Consider the following 15,914-nt stretch of genomic DNA (forward strand, 5'->3'; position numbering starts at 1 on the left):
ACCCCTGACAGACCCCTGATGTAGTCTATATGCCACCCTGTACCCCTGACAGACCCCTGATGTAGTCTATATGTCACCCTAATGTACCCCTGACAGACCCCTGATGTAGTCTATAAACCACCCTGTACCCCTACAGACCCTGATGTAGTCTATATGCCACCCTGTACCCTGACAGACCCCTGATGTAGTCTATATACCACCCTGTACCCCTAGTCCCCTGATGTAGTCAATATACCACCCTGTACCCCTGACAGACCCCTGATATAGTCTATATGCCACCCTGTACCCCTGATGTAGTCTATATACCACCCTGTACCCCTGACCCCTGATATAGTCTATATGTCACCCTGTACCCTTGACAGACCCCTGATGTAGTCTATATGCCACCCTGTACCCCTGACAGACCCCTGATGTAGTCTATATGTCACCCTGTACCCCTGACCCCTGATGTAGTCTATATGCCACCCTGTACCCCTGACAGACCCCTGATGTAGTCTATATGCCACCCTGTACCCCTGACAGACCCCTGATGTCGTCTATATACCACCCTGTACCCCTGACAGACCCCTGATGTAGTCTATATACCACCCTATACCCCTGACAGACCCCTGATGTAGTCTATATACCACCCTGTACCCCTGATGTAGTCTATATACCACCCTGTACCCCTGATGTAGTCTATATACCACCCTGTACCCCTGATGTAGTCTATATACCACCCTGTACCCCTGTACCACCCTGTACCCCTGATGTAGTCTATATGCCACCCTGTACCCCTGATGTAGTCTATATACCACCCTGTACCCCTGACAGACCCCTGATGTAGTCTATATGCCACCCTGTACCCCTGACAGACCCCTGATGTAGTCTATATGTCACCCTGTACCCCTGACAGACCCCTGATGTAGTCTATATGCCACCCTGTACCCCTGACAGACCCCTGATGTAGTCTACATACCACCCTGTACCCCTGACAGACCCCTGATGTAGTCTATATGTCACCCTGTACCCCTGACAGACCCCTGATGTAGTCTATATGTCACCCTGTACCCCTGACAGACCCCTGATGTAGTCTATATGCCACCCTGTACCCCTGACAGACCCCTGATGTAGTCTATATACCACCCTGTACCCCTGACAGACCCCTGATGTAGTCTATTTGTCACCCTGTACCCCTGACAGACCCTGATGTAGTCTATATACCACCCTGTACCCCTGATGAGTCTATAGTCTCCCTGTACCCCTGATGTAGTCTATATGTCACCCTGTACCCCTGACAGACCCCTGATGTAGTCTATATACCACCCTGTACCCCTGATGTAGTCTATATACCACCCTGTACCCTGATGTACTCTATATGTCTCCCTGACCCCTGATGTAGTCTATATGTCACCCTGTACCCCTGATGTAGTCTATATACCACCCTGTACCCCTGTTCCCCTGACAGACCCCTGATGTAGTCTATATGTCACCCTGTACCCCTGACAGACCCCTGATGTAGTCTATATACCACCCTGTACCCCTGATGTAGTCTATATGTCTCCCTGTACCCCTGATGTAGTCTATATGTCACCCTGTACCCCTGATGTAGTCTATATACCACCCTGTACCCCTGATGTAGTCTATATACCACCCTGAACCCCTGTTCCCCTGACAGACCCCTGATGTAGTCTATATGCCACCCTGTACCCCTGACAGACCCCTGATGTAGTCTATATGCCACCCTGTACCCCTGACAGACCCCTGATGTAGTCTATATGCCACCATGTACCCCTGACAGACCCCTGATGTAGTCTATATGCCACCCTGTACCTCTGACAGACCCCTGATGTAGTCTATATGCCACCCTGTACCCCTGACAGACCCCTGATGTAGTCTACATGCCCCCCTGTACCCCTGACAGACCCCTGATGTAGTCTATATGTCACCCTGTACCCCTGACAGACCCCTGATGTAGTCTATATGCCACCCTGTACCCCTGACAGACTCCTGATGTAGTCTATATGCCACCCTGTACCCCTGACAGACCCCTGATGTAGTCTATATACCACCCTGTACCCCTGACAGACCCCTGATGTAGTCTATATGCCACCCTGTACCCCTGACAGACCCCTGATGTAGTCTATATGCCACCCTGTACCCCTGTACCCCTGACAGACCCCTGATGTAGTCTATATGCCACCCTGTACCCCTGACAGAACCCTGATGTAGTCTATATGCCACCCTGTACCCCTGACAGACCGCTGATGTAGTCTATATACCACCCTGTACCGCTGACAGACCCCTGATGTAGTCTATATACCACCCTGTACCCCTGACAGACCCCTGATGTAGTCTATATACCACCCTGTACCCCTGACAGACCCTGATGTAGTCTATATGCCACCCTGAACCCCTGATGTAGTCTATATGCCACCCTGTACCCCTGATGTAGTCTATATGCCACCCTGAACCCCTGATTTAGTCTATATACCACCCTGTACCCCTGACAGACCCCTGATGTAGTCTATATGCCACCCTGTACCCCTGACAGACCCCTGATGTAGTCTATATACCACCCTGTACCCCTGACAGACCCCTGATGTAGTCTATATGCCACCCTGTACCCCTGACAGACCCCTGATGTAGTCTATATACCACCCTGTACCCCTGACAGACCCTGATGTAGTCTATATACCACCCTATACCCCTGACAGACCCCTGATGTAGTCTATATGTCACCCTGTACCCCTGACAGACCCCTGATGTAGTCTATATGCCACCCTGTACCCCTGACAGACCCCTGATGTAGTCTATATGCCACCCTGTACCCCTGACAGACCCCTGATGTAGTCTATATGCCACCCTGTACCCCTGACAGACCCCTGATGTAGTCTATATGTCACCCTGTACCCCTGATGTAGTCTATATGTCACCCTGTACCCCTGACAGACCCCTGATGTAGTCTATATGCCACCCTGTACCCCTGACAGACCCCTGATGTAGTCTATATACCACCCTGTACCCCTGACAGACCCCTGATGTAGTCTATATGCCACCCTGTACCCCTGACAGACCCCTGATGTAGTCTATATGCCACCCTGTACCCCTGATGTAGTCTATATGTCACCCTGTACCCCTGACAGACCCCTGATGTAGTCTATATGCCACCCTGTACCCCTGACAGACCCCTGATGTAGTCTATATGTCACCCTGTACCCCTGACAGACCCCTGATGTAGTCTATATGCCACCCTGTACCCCTGACAGACCCCTGATGTAGTCTATATGCCACCCTGTACCCCTGACAGACCCCTGATGTAGTCTATATACCACCCTGTACCCCTGACAGACCCCTGATGTAGTCTATATACCACCCTGTACCCCTGACAGACCCCTGATGTAGTCTATATACCACCCTGTACCCCTGACAGACCCCTGATGTAGTCTATATGCCACCCTGTACCCCTGACAGACCGCTGATGTAGTCTATATACCACCCTGTACCGCTGACAGACCCCTGATGTAGTCTATATACCACCCTGTACCCCTGACAGACCCCTGATGTAGTCTATATACCACCCTGTACCCCTGACAGACCCCTGATGTAGTCTATATACCACCCTGTACCCCTGACAGAACCCTGATGTAGTCTATATGCCACCCTGAACCCCTGATGTAGTCTATATGCCACCCTGTACCCCTGATGTAGTCTATATGCCACCCTGAACCCCTGATGTAGTCTATATACCACCCTGTACCCCTGACAGACCCCTGATGTAGTCTATATGCCACCCTGTACCCCTGACAGACCCCTGATGTAGTCTATATACCACCCTGTACCCCTGACAGACCCCTGATGTAGTCTATATGCCACCCTGTACCCCTGACAGACCCCTGATGTAGTCTATATACCACCCTGTACCCCTGACAGACCCCTGATGTAGTCTATATACCACCCTATACCCCTGACAGACCCCTGATGTAGTCTATATGTCACCCTGTACCCCTGACAGACCCCTGATGTAGTCTATATGCCACCCTGTACCCCTGACAGACCCCTGATGTAGTCTATATGCCACCCTGTACCCCTGACAGACCCCTGATGTAGTCTATATGCCACCCTGTACCCCTGACAGACCCCTGATGTAGTCTATATGTCACCCTGTACCCCTGATGTAGTCTATATGTCACCCTGTACCCCTGACAGACCCCTGATGTAGTCTATATGCCACCCTGTACCCCTGTACCCCTGACAGACCCCTGATGTAGTCTATATACCACCCTGTACCCCTGACAGACCCCTGATGTAGTCTATATGCCACCCTGTACCCCTGACAGACCCCTGATGTAGTCTATATGCCACCCTGTACCCCTGATGTAGTCTATATGTCACCCTGTACCCCTGACAGACCCCTGATGTAGTCTATATGCCACCCTGTACCCCTGACAGACCCCTGATGTAGTCTATATGTCACCCTGTACCCCTGACAGACCCCTGATGTAGTCTATATGCCACCCTGTACCCCTGACAGACCCCTGATGTAGTCTATATGCCACCCTGTACCCCTGACAGACCCCTGATGTAGTCTATATACCACCCTGTACCCCTGACAGACCCCTGATGTAGTCTATATACCACCCTGTACCCCTGACAGACCCCTGATGTAGTCTATATACCACCCTGTACCCCTGACAGACCCCTGATGTAGTCTATATGCCACCCTGTACCCCTGACAGACCCCTGATGTAGTCTATATACCACCCTGTACCGCTGACAGACCCCTGATGTAGTCTATATACCACCCTGTACCCCTGACAGACCCCTGATGTAGTCTATATACCACCCTGTACCCCTGACAGACCCCTGATGTAGTCTATATGCCACCCTGTACCCCTGACAGACCCCTGATGTAGTCTATATGCCACCCTGTACCCCTGACAGACCCCTGATGTAGTCTATATACCACCCTGTACCCCTGACAGACCCCTGATGTAGTCTATATGCCACCCTGTACCCCTGACAGACCCCTGATGTAGTCTATATACCACCCTGTACCCCTGACAGACCCCTGATGTAGTCTATATGCCACCCTGTACCCCTGTACCCCTGACAGACCCCTGATGTAGTCTATATACCACCCTGTACCCCTGACAGACCCCTGATGTAGTCTATATGCCACCCTGTACCCCTGTACCCCTGACAGACCCCTGATGTAGTCTATATACCACCCTGTACCCCTGACAGACCCTTGATGTAGTCTATATACCACCCTGAACCCCTGATGTAGTCTATATGCCACCCTGTACCCCTGATGTAGTCTATATGCCACCCTGAACCCCTGATGTAGTCTATATGCCACCTTCTAACCCTGATGTAGTCTATATGCCACCCTGTACCCCTGATGTAGTCTATATGCCACCCTGTACCCCTGATGTAGTCTATATGCCACCCTGTACCCCTGACAGACCCCTGGTGTAGTCTATAGTGACGAGAGCTTAAAGATTGTACCTTCAATGACAGCACCTCCACAGCTTGAACAGATTCCATCAACTTATTTTTCACGAATGTGTTTCCTTCACAGAGCAGCTCATTCAGGGTCAGAAGCTGGAACTGTAGAAAGCAACACTGTCAGTCCTCCCTCCTCTACCAACTGTAGAAGACAACACCGTCAGTCCTCCCTCCTCTACCAACTGTAGACGGCAACACCGTCAGTCCTCCCTCCCTCCTCTAGCAACTGTAGACGACAACACCGTCAGTCCTCCCTCCTCTAGCAACTGTAGACGACAACACCGTCAGTCCTCCCTCCTCTACCAACTGTAGAGACAACATCAGTCCTCCCTCCTCTACCAACTGTAGACGACAACACCGTCAGTCCTCCCTCCTCTACCAACTGTAGAAGACAACATCAGTCCTCCCTCCTCTACCAACTGTAGACGACAACACCGTCAGTCCTCCCTCCTCTACCAACTGTAGACGACAACACCGTCAGTCCTCCCTCCTCTACCAACTGTAGACGACAACACCGTCAGTCCTCCCTCCTCTACCAACTGTAGACGACAACACCGTCAGACCTCCCTCCTCTACCAACTGTAGACGACAACACCGTCAGTCCTCCCTCCTCTACCAACTGGAAACGACAACACCGTCAGTCCTCCCTCCTCTACCAACTGTAGACAACAACACCGTCAGTCCTCCCTCCTCTACCAACTGTAGACAACAACACCGTCAGTCCTCCCTCCTCTACCAACTGTAGACAACAACACCGTCAGTCCTCCCTCCTCTACCAACTGTAGACGACAACACCGTCAGTCCTCCCTCCTCTACCAACTGTAGACGACAACACCGTCAGTCCTCCCTCCTCTACCAACTGTAGAAGACAACACCGTCAGTCCTCCCTCCTCTACCAACTGTAGACGACAACACCGTCAGTCCTCCCTCCTCTACCAACTGTAGAGACAACACCGTCAGTCCTCCCTCCTCTACCAACTGTACAGACAACACCGTCAGTCCTCCCTCCTCTACCAACTGTAGCGACAACACCGTCAGTCCTCCCTCCTCTACCAACTGTAGATGACAACACCGTCAGTCCTCCCTCCTCTACCAACTGTACAGACAACACCGTCAGTCCTCCCTCCTCTACCAACTGTAGACGACAACACCGTCAGTCCTCCCTCCTCTACCAACTATAAGACAACACCGTCAGTCCTCCCTCCTCTACCAACTGTACAGACAACACCGTCAGTCCTCCCTCCTCTACCAACTGTAGACGACAACACCTCAGTCCTCCCTCCTCTACCAACTGTAGAAGACAACACCGTCAGTCCTCCCTCCTCTACCAACTGTAGACGACAACACCGTCAGTCCTCCCTCCTCTACCAACTGTAGAAGACAACACCGTCAGTCCTCTCTCCTCTACCAACTGTAGCCGACAACACCGTCAGTCCTCCCTCCTCTACCAACTGTAGACGACAACACCTCAGTCCTCCCTCCTCTAGCAACTGTAGACGACAACACCGTCAGTCCTCCCTCCTCTACCAACTGTAGACAGACAACACCGTCAGTCCTCCCTCCTCTACCAACTGGAACGACCCTGTCAGTCCTCCCTCCTCTACCAACTGTGACGACAACTGATGTCAGTCCTCCCTCCTCTACCAACTGTACCCCTGACAACACCGTCAGTCCTCCCTCCTCTACCAACTGTAGATGACAACACCGTCAGTCCTCCCTCCTCTACCAACTGACAGACAACACCGTCAGACCTCCCTCCTCTACCAACTGTAGACGACAACACCGTCAGTCCTCCCTCCTCTACCAACTGGAAACGACAACACCGTCAGTCCTCCCTCCTCTACCAACACAACACTGTCAGTCCTCCCTCCCTCCTCTAGCAACTGTAGCGACAACACCGTCAGTCCTCCCTCCTCTAGCAACTGTAGACGACAACACCGTCAGTCCTCCCTCCTCTAGCAACTGTAGACGACAACACCGTCAGTCCTCCCTCCTCTACCAACTGTAGAAGACAACACCGTCAGTCCTCCCTCCTCTACCAACTGTAGACTGACAACACCGTCAGTCCTCCCTCCTCTACCAACTGTAGACGACAACACCGTCAGTCCTCCCTCCTCTACCAACTGGAAACGACAACACCGTCAGTCCTCCCTCCTCTAGCAACTGTAGACGACAACACCGTCAGTCCTCCCTCCTCACCAACTGTGACAGACAACACCGTCAGTCCTCCCTCCTCTACCAACTGTAGACGACAACACCGTCAGTCCTCCCTCCTCTACCAACTGTAGACGACAACACCGTCAGTCCTCCCTCCTCTACCAACTGTAGAAGACAACACCGTCAGTCCTCCCTCCTCTACCAACTGTAGAAGACAACACTGTCAGTCCTCCCTCCTCTACCAACTGTAGAAGACAACACCGTCAGTCCTCCCTCCTCTACCAACTGTAGACGACAACACCGTCAGTCCTCCCTCCTCTACCAACTGTAGAAGACAACACCGTCAGTCCTCCCTCCTCTACCAACTGTGACGACAACACCGTCAGTCCTCCCTCCTCTACCAACTGTAGAAGACAACACCGTCAGTCCTCCCTCCTCTACCAACTGTAGACGACAACACCGTCAGTCCTCCCTCCTCTACCAACTGTAGAGACAACACCGTCAGTCCCCCTCCTCTACCAACTGTAGACGACAACACCGTCAGTCCTCCCTCCTCTACCAACTGTAGACGACAACACCGTCAGTCCTCCCTCCTCTACCAACTGTAGACGACAACACCGTCAGTCCTCCCTCCTCTACCAACTGTACAGACAACACCGTCAGTCCTCCCTCCTCTACCAACTGTAGACGACAACACCGTCAGTCCTCCCTCCTCTACCAACTGAGACGACAACACCGATGTCAGTCTCCCTCCTCTACCAACTGTAGACGACAACACCGTCAGTCCTCCCTCCTCTACCAACTGTAGACGACAACACCGTCAGTCCTCCCTCCTCTACCAACTGTAGACGACAACATCAGTCCTCCCTCCTCTACCAACTGTAGACGACAACACCGTCAGTCCTCCCTCCTCTACCAACTGTAGACAACACCGTCAGTCCTCCCCCTCTACCAACTGACAGACAACACCGTCAGTCCTCCCTCCTCTACCAACTGTAGAAGACAACACCGTCAGTCCTCCCTCCTCTACCAACTGTAGACGACAACACCGTCAGTCCTCCCTCCTCTACCAACTGTACAGACAACACCGATCAGTCCTCCCTCCTCTACCAACTGTAGAAGACAACACCGTCAGTCCTCCCTCCTCTACCAACTGTAGACGACAACACCGTCAGTCCTCCCTCCTCTACCAACTGAGAAGACAACACCGTCAGTCCTCTCTCCTCTACCAACTGTAGACGACAACACCGTCAGTCCTCCCTCCTCTACCAACTGTAGAAGACAACATCAGTCCTCCCTCCTCTAGCAACTGTAGACGACAACACCGTCAGTCCTCCCTCCTCTACCAACTGGAAAGCGACAACACCTCAGTCCTCCCTCCTCTACCAACAGACAACAACACCGTCAGTCCTCCCTCCTCTACCAACTGTAGACAACAACAGTCAGTCCTCCCTCCCTACCAACTGTAGACAACAACACTGTCAGTCCTCCCTCCTCTACCAACTGTGACGACAACACCGTCAGTCCTCCCTCCTCTACCAACTGTACGACCACCGACAGACCTCCCTCCTCTACCAACTGTAGTCGACAACACCGTCAGTCCTCCCTCCTCTACCAACTGGAAACGACAACACCGTCAGTCCTCCCTCCTCTACCAACTGTAGACAACAACACCGTCAGTCCTCCCTCCTCTACCAACTGTAGACAACAACAGTCAGTCCTCCCTCCTTACCAACTGTAGGTCAGTCCTCCCTCCTCTACCAACTGGACGACAACACCGTCAGTCCTCCCTCCTCTACCAACTGTAGACGACAACACCGTCAGTCCTCCCTCCTCTAGCAACTGTAGACGACAACACCGTCAGTCCTCCCTCCTCTAGCAACTGTAGACGACAACACCGTCAGTCCTCCCTCCTCTAGCAACTGTAGACGACAACACCGTCAGTCCTCCCTCCTCTAGCAACTGTAGACGACAACACCGTCAGTCCTCCCTCCTCTACCAACTGTAGAAGACAACACCGTCAGTCCTCCCTCCTCTACCAACTGTAGACGACAACACCGTCAGTCCTCCCTCCTCTACCAACTGTAGACGACAACACCGTCAGTCCTCCCTCCTCTACCAACTGGAAACGACAACACCGTCAGTCCTCCCTCCTCTAGCAACTGTAGACGACAACACCGTCAGTCCTCCCTCCTCACCAACTGTAGACGACAACACCGTCAGTCCTCCCTCCTCTACCAACTGTAGACGACAACACCGTCAGTCCTCCCTCCTCTACCAACTGTAGACGACAACACCGTCAGTCCTCCCTCCTCTACCAACTGTAGAAGACAACACCGTCAGTCCTCCCTCCTCTACCAACTGTAGAAGACAACACCGTCAGTCCTCCCTCCTCTACCAACTGTAGAAGACAACACCGTCAGTCCTCCCTCCTCTACCAACTGTAGACGACAACACCGTCAGTCCTCCCTCCTCTACCAACTGTAGAAGACAACACCGTCAGTCCTCCCTCCTCTACCAACTGTAGACGACAACACCGTCAGTCCTCCCTCCTCTACCAACTGTAGAAGACAACACCGTCAGTCCTCCCTCCTCTACCAACTGTAGACGACAACACCGTCAGTCCTCCCTCCTCTACCAACTGTAGACGACAACACCGTCAGTCCTCCCTCCTCTACCAACTGTAGACGACAACACCGTCAGTCCTCCCTCCTCTACCAACTGTAGACGACAACACCGTCAGTCCTCCCTCCTCTACCAACTGTAGACGACAACACCGTCAGTCCTCCCTCCTCTACCAACTGTAGAAGACAACACCGTCAGTCCTCCCTCCTCTACCAACTGTAGACGACAACACCGTCAGTCCTCCCTCCTCTACCAACTGTAGACGACAACACCGTCAGTCCTCCCTCCTCTACCAACTGTAGACGACAACACCGTCAGTCCTCCCTCCTCTACCAACTGTAGACGACAACACCGTCAGTCCTCCCTCCTCTACCAACTGTAGACGACAACACCGTCAGTCCTCCCTCCTCTACCAACTGTAGACGACAACACCGTCAGTCCTCCCTCCTCTACCAACTGTAGAAGACAACACCGTCAGTCCCTCCTCTACCAACTGTAGAAGACAACACCGTCAGTCCTCCCTCCTCTACCAACTGTAGACGACAACACCGTCAGTCCTCCCTCCTCTACCAACTGTAGAAGACAACACCGTCAGTCCTCCCTCCTCTACCAACTGTAGACGACAACACCGTCAGTCCTCCCTCCTCTACCAACTGTAGAAGACAACACCGTCAGTCCTCCCTCCTCTACCAACTGTAGACGACAACACCGTCAGTCCTCCCTCCTCTACCAACTGTAGACGACAACACCGTCAGTCCTCCCTCCTCTACCAACTGTAGAAGACAACACCGTCAGTCCTCCCTCCTCTACCAACTGTAGACGACAACACCGTCAGTCCTCCCTCCTCTACCAACTGTAGACGACAACACCGTCAGTCCTCCCTCCTCTACCAACTGTAGAAGACAACACCGTCAGTCCTCCCTCCTCTACCAACTGTAGACGACAACACCGTCAGTCCTCCCTCCTCTACCAACTGTAGAAGACAACACCGTCAGTCCTCTCTCCTCTACCAACTGTAGACGACAACACCGTCAGTCCTCCCTCCTCTACCAACTCTACCAACAACACCGTCAGTCCTCCCTCCTCTACCAACTGTAGAAGCAAACACCGTCAGTCCTCCCTCCTCTACCAACTGTAGAAGACAACACAGTCAGTCCTCCCTCCTCTACCAACTGTAGACAACAACACCGTCAGTCCTCCCTCCTCTACCAACTGTAGAAGACAACACCATCAGTCCTCCCTCCTCTACCAACTGTAGACGACAACACCGTCAGTCCTCCCTCCTCTACCAACTGTAGACGACAACACCGTCAGTCCTCCCTCCTCTACCAACTGTAGAAGACAACACCGTCAGTCCTCCCTCCTCTACCAACTGTAGACGACAACACCGTCAGTCCTCCCTCCTCTACCAACTGGAAACGACAACACCGTCAGTCCTCCCTCCTCTAGCAACTGTAGACGACAACACCGTCAGTCCTCCCTCCTCACCAACTGTAGACGACAACACCGTCAGTCCTCCCTCCTCTACCAACTGTAGACGACAACACCGTCAGTCCTCCCTCCTCTACCAACTGTAGAAGACAACACCGTCAGTCCTCCCTCCTCTACCAACTGTAGACGACAACACCGTCAGTCCTCCCTCCTCTACCAACTGTAGACGACAACACCGTCAGTCCTCCCTCCTCTACCAACTGTAGATGGCAACACCGTCAGTCCTCCCTCCTCTACCAACTGGAAACGACAACACCGTCAGTCCTCCCTCCTCTACCAACTGTAGAAGACAACACCGTCAGTCCTCCCTCCTCTACCAACTGTAGACGACAACACCGTCAGTCCTCCCTCCTCTACCAACTGTAGAAGACAACACCGTCAGTCCTACCCTCCTCTACCAACTGTAGACGACAACACCGTCAGTCCTCCCTCCTCTAGCAACTGTAGACGACAACACCGTCAGTCCTCCCTCCTCTACCAACTGTAGACGACAACACCGTCAGTCCTCCCTCCTCACCAACTGTAGACGACAACACCGTCAGTCCTCCCTCCTCTACCAACTGTAGACGACAACACCGTCAGTCCTCCCTCCTCTACCAACTGGAACGACAACACCGTCAGTCCTCCCTCCTCTAGCAACTGTAGAAGACAACACCGTCAGTCCTCCCTCCTCTACCAACTGTAGACGACAACACCGTCAGTCCTCCCTCCTCTACCAACTGGAAACGACAACACCGTCAGTCCTCCCTCCTCTACCAACTGTAGACGACAACACCGTCAGTCCTCCCTCCTCTTCATATCTTGTTGTTGTTGTAAATAATATTGCGGTGAAGACAAACGGTACATACGTCGACAGGAAACATGGATAAACGGTTTCCAGCCACATCCAGCACTCTGAGCTTCATCAGCCCAATAACACCCTGAAGGAAAAGAGGACAGCTTTCAGGACAAGTAAACCATCAGTTCATGAAACAATATCATTCAGCAAAACTGACTAACAATGAAACCTAAGAAAGTGGAGGATCGGTAACCTCATTTGAAGCAAAGCCAGTGAAAGTGGCACAGGAACAAATATGAAGAATGAAACCTAAGAAAGATGAAACATTAAGTAGAGCCTGAACAACACCCACCTCTGGCAGTTCTGTGAGGTTGTTTCTGGCCAGATATAATCTGGCCAGTTGTGACAAACTGTATATCTGTTTGGGCAGTCTGGACAGCTTGTTGTTGGTTAAATTCATCTCAACCATCTTCTTGAGAAAACCTATTTCTACAGGAAGTTCCTCCAACTGGTTGTCCAGTAAACTGAGGGTTTCTAGGTTAGAAAGACTGAGAAAAGAAGACGTGGTTACGAGATAATTCTGTATTTAGCCTAATCTCAGTTCATCCAGAACGCACTATAGCCCTGTTACCATATATGTGATTGAATATGATCTGCTGTTGCCTTGTGTGGATGTATGTATGTGTTATGCAACATAGCTGACTTGAAACATAGTTAAAAGTATCAGGGACGTGGGCCTTTCTGTAGCTCAGTTGGTAGAGCATGGCGCTTGTAACGCCAGGGTAGTGGGTTCGATTCCCGGGACCACCCATACGTAGAATGTATGCACACATGACTGTGGATAAAAGCGTCTGCTAAATGGCATATATTATTATTATTATTATTATTAAATACAGAGTAGCATGAAGACGGGAACTGTTCCATGAGTTGGGAGGGGGGCACATTCAGAGCGGGGTGTTGCGAGAACAAGCGGTCTTTTGTTAGATAACAGGAGCCAGGTGCGAGATAACGGTATGGAGCATGAGAGCCTGGATGTTCTTCACAAGCAACAGTAACATCTATCAACAGAAGCGCCAAGAGGCGGGGACCCGCTGAGCGCCTGCAATAGGCTGAGCAAGTCTAAACCACGGCTCAGTCTCTACTGTGATAGGCCAACAAGAAGGGTTGGGACAATGTCTATCACAGTATAAGAATACTGTTTACATACATCTTGTCAGTTCTCTGTTCTGCCCTGCGTGGTATTACAGTATATTACAGTATAGCCCGTATATATGAAAGTTGCATTTACCACTTATTGCTTAGCTAATAAAAAATACATAGTATACAATCGGTGACTCAATGTTATATTTATCCTGATACCAGATTCAAATTGACGCAATTCTAACAGTAATTTGGTCAGATGCTCAATGTGTTTAGATATGCAGCCCAATTCTGACATTTTGTTTTTACACTGGTTCGAAAATATCTGATGTGATTGGTCAAAAGACCAAATAGTGTAAACAATATTGACCATCTGACCAAATGACTCGAGATTTTAGTTCTGGGTTCATCGAGATTTCACTAAATTGTTTTTTTTTTTACCAATCAGATCAGCTCTGCAGTAGCCTGTCTGTGGTTCGCTACATACTTCACAGTCTGAGACTAACATCAATGATGTCGTTTGTGGTGAGGAGGAGCATGTACAAAACAAAATCATCAGCGATTGGATCGTCTCTAACCAATCAGAGTATCAATGACGGATTTGCTAACCGCTGCATTACCCACGTGTTCAACCCATTGGTTTCTGGACCAATCAGATGGCCCGAATGTGCTTGCATCCAGATTTATTGATGAGAAGCAACTAACGGTCTGTGGGCATAGCGTAGTGTTTGGCCAGAGCAAGGAGTCTGGGTAGCCAGGTCAACTCTGAAAAAGAGCTGATGTGATTGGTCAAAAGACCAATTAGGTTCGTGGGACTTTGTTTTATTTTTAATTGAGCTGCCTGTATAAATACAACCTACATTATCTATTCTTCTGTCATATACAGGTTTACTGTATGAATCACAATTAGGCTGTTAGTCAACTAAATGGTACCTTTTAATCTCTGGTGGAAGGACTGTGATGTGATTGTGGTTCAGATTGAGGAGAGTGAGGTTATCAAGTCCTTCTGCAAGATAAAATATATAGTGATGAATCTGAGCGTGTGTGTGATGACGATGAGTGGTTATCATGGTTCTGTACGGTACCTATTTACATCTCAATCCATATCGACAGCAGCATAGTTTACCTAACACCTCAGCTGGCAATCTTGTAATGTGGTTTCCAAACAAATAAAGTTTTTTCAAGGTGTTCAGGTACCTCAGAACACCTGGGATCTCCTCCAGAGAATTATTTCCCAAATTGAGTTCTGTCAACTTTGCAGTATGCGAAAAGAGAACAAAAAGCAAGATACATGCATTGGTTAAATAGCTGGCAGGCAAGTCAAATAACCTTAAGACATAACTGTACTAATAGCTAACAAGGTGTTTGTATAGACGTCTGTCCCGGTCTGCGTTACTCACGTTTCGTAACGTCTGCAGTTCCACAGGCAGAGAAGTAAGAGAGTTATTGTTCAAATGAAGGGTTAAAATATTTGTTAATCTCGAAACCGATTTGGGAACCTCGGTCATTTTCTTGGAGCTCAAATTGAACGACTTTGAGTTAGCTTTCAAAGCTCTGATAACCAGATTGTTAGCCATGATTTTTTTTTACACAGAATAAAAACACCGCGTCCCTACAAGGTAGGCAGGTTCCCATAGAAACGAGATGCTCGTCAATTGACGGTAATCCCATTTGCGACACTTTAGTGAACTCTGGCGGTCTCTCCTGGAAACCTGTCTGGTTTTCTATTTGCTTCTGGAAATCTTTTAACAAATGTAACGTGTGAACTTCAGAACCATTCTAGCTACTATAAAAGCATATCCCTAATCTCAGCGCACACGTTGAATTTAAATAAAATGGACATTCAACAGGATAATATGCTGTAACGTTTTTTTTGCATGAATGTCATTCCAGCGGGAAGTGAAACTGGAATTGAAAAGCATTTGATTGTATGAGACAATATTGTCCATCAGCGACCCTGGGTTTATAAACGCGGATAACGACTCTGCCGTTTTTGGGGGGCACAGTAGATAGCGCGCTGGTCTTCGGGCCAGAAGGTCGAGGGTTCGAGACCTGCTGTTTCATTACAGTACACACAGAAAAGACCATCGGCCTTTGATATTGCAGTCGTAGGAAATAACAGCACATCACCACCAAAATATATATTTAATAGACAACATTTCCATGGTGATTTCAGAAGTATTCATAAACACTGATGAAGGATGTACAAAGTTACTTCCAATTTGTCACTGTG

General features: G+C 50.4%; 1 protein-coding gene across 48 annotated transcripts in view; it reads right to left on the reverse strand.

The window, feature by feature from the left end:
* lrrc69 (leucine rich repeat containing 69) overlaps positions 1-15,297 on the reverse strand; it is a 28,446-nt gene extending 13,149 nt beyond the window's left edge. For all 48 annotated transcript variants that reach the window (XM_052472955.1, XM_052472945.1, XM_052472940.1 and 45 more), the window contains exons 1-6: positions 15,082-15,297; positions 14,808-14,934; positions 14,615-14,687; positions 12,894-13,089; positions 12,612-12,683; positions 5,491-5,592 (exon numbers count right to left, since the gene is read on the reverse strand). In XM_052472955.1, coding sequence (XP_052328915.1) covers positions 5,491-5,592; positions 12,612-12,683; positions 12,894-13,089; positions 14,615-14,687; positions 14,808-14,934; positions 15,082-15,258 — 747 coding nt within the window. In that variant the 5' untranslated portion in view covers positions 15,259-15,297. The remainder of the gene's footprint in view (positions 1-5,490; positions 5,593-12,611; positions 12,684-12,893; positions 13,090-14,614; positions 14,688-14,807; positions 14,935-15,081) is intronic.
* Between the last annotated feature and the right edge of the window lie 617 nt (positions 15,298-15,914).

Source organism: Oncorhynchus keta, chromosome 20, assembly GCF_023373465.1.
Source record: "Oncorhynchus keta strain PuntledgeMale-10-30-2019 chromosome 20, Oket_V2, whole genome shotgun sequence".
In the NCBI taxonomy this organism is placed as follows: domain Eukaryota; kingdom Metazoa; phylum Chordata; class Actinopteri; order Salmoniformes; family Salmonidae; genus Oncorhynchus; species Oncorhynchus keta.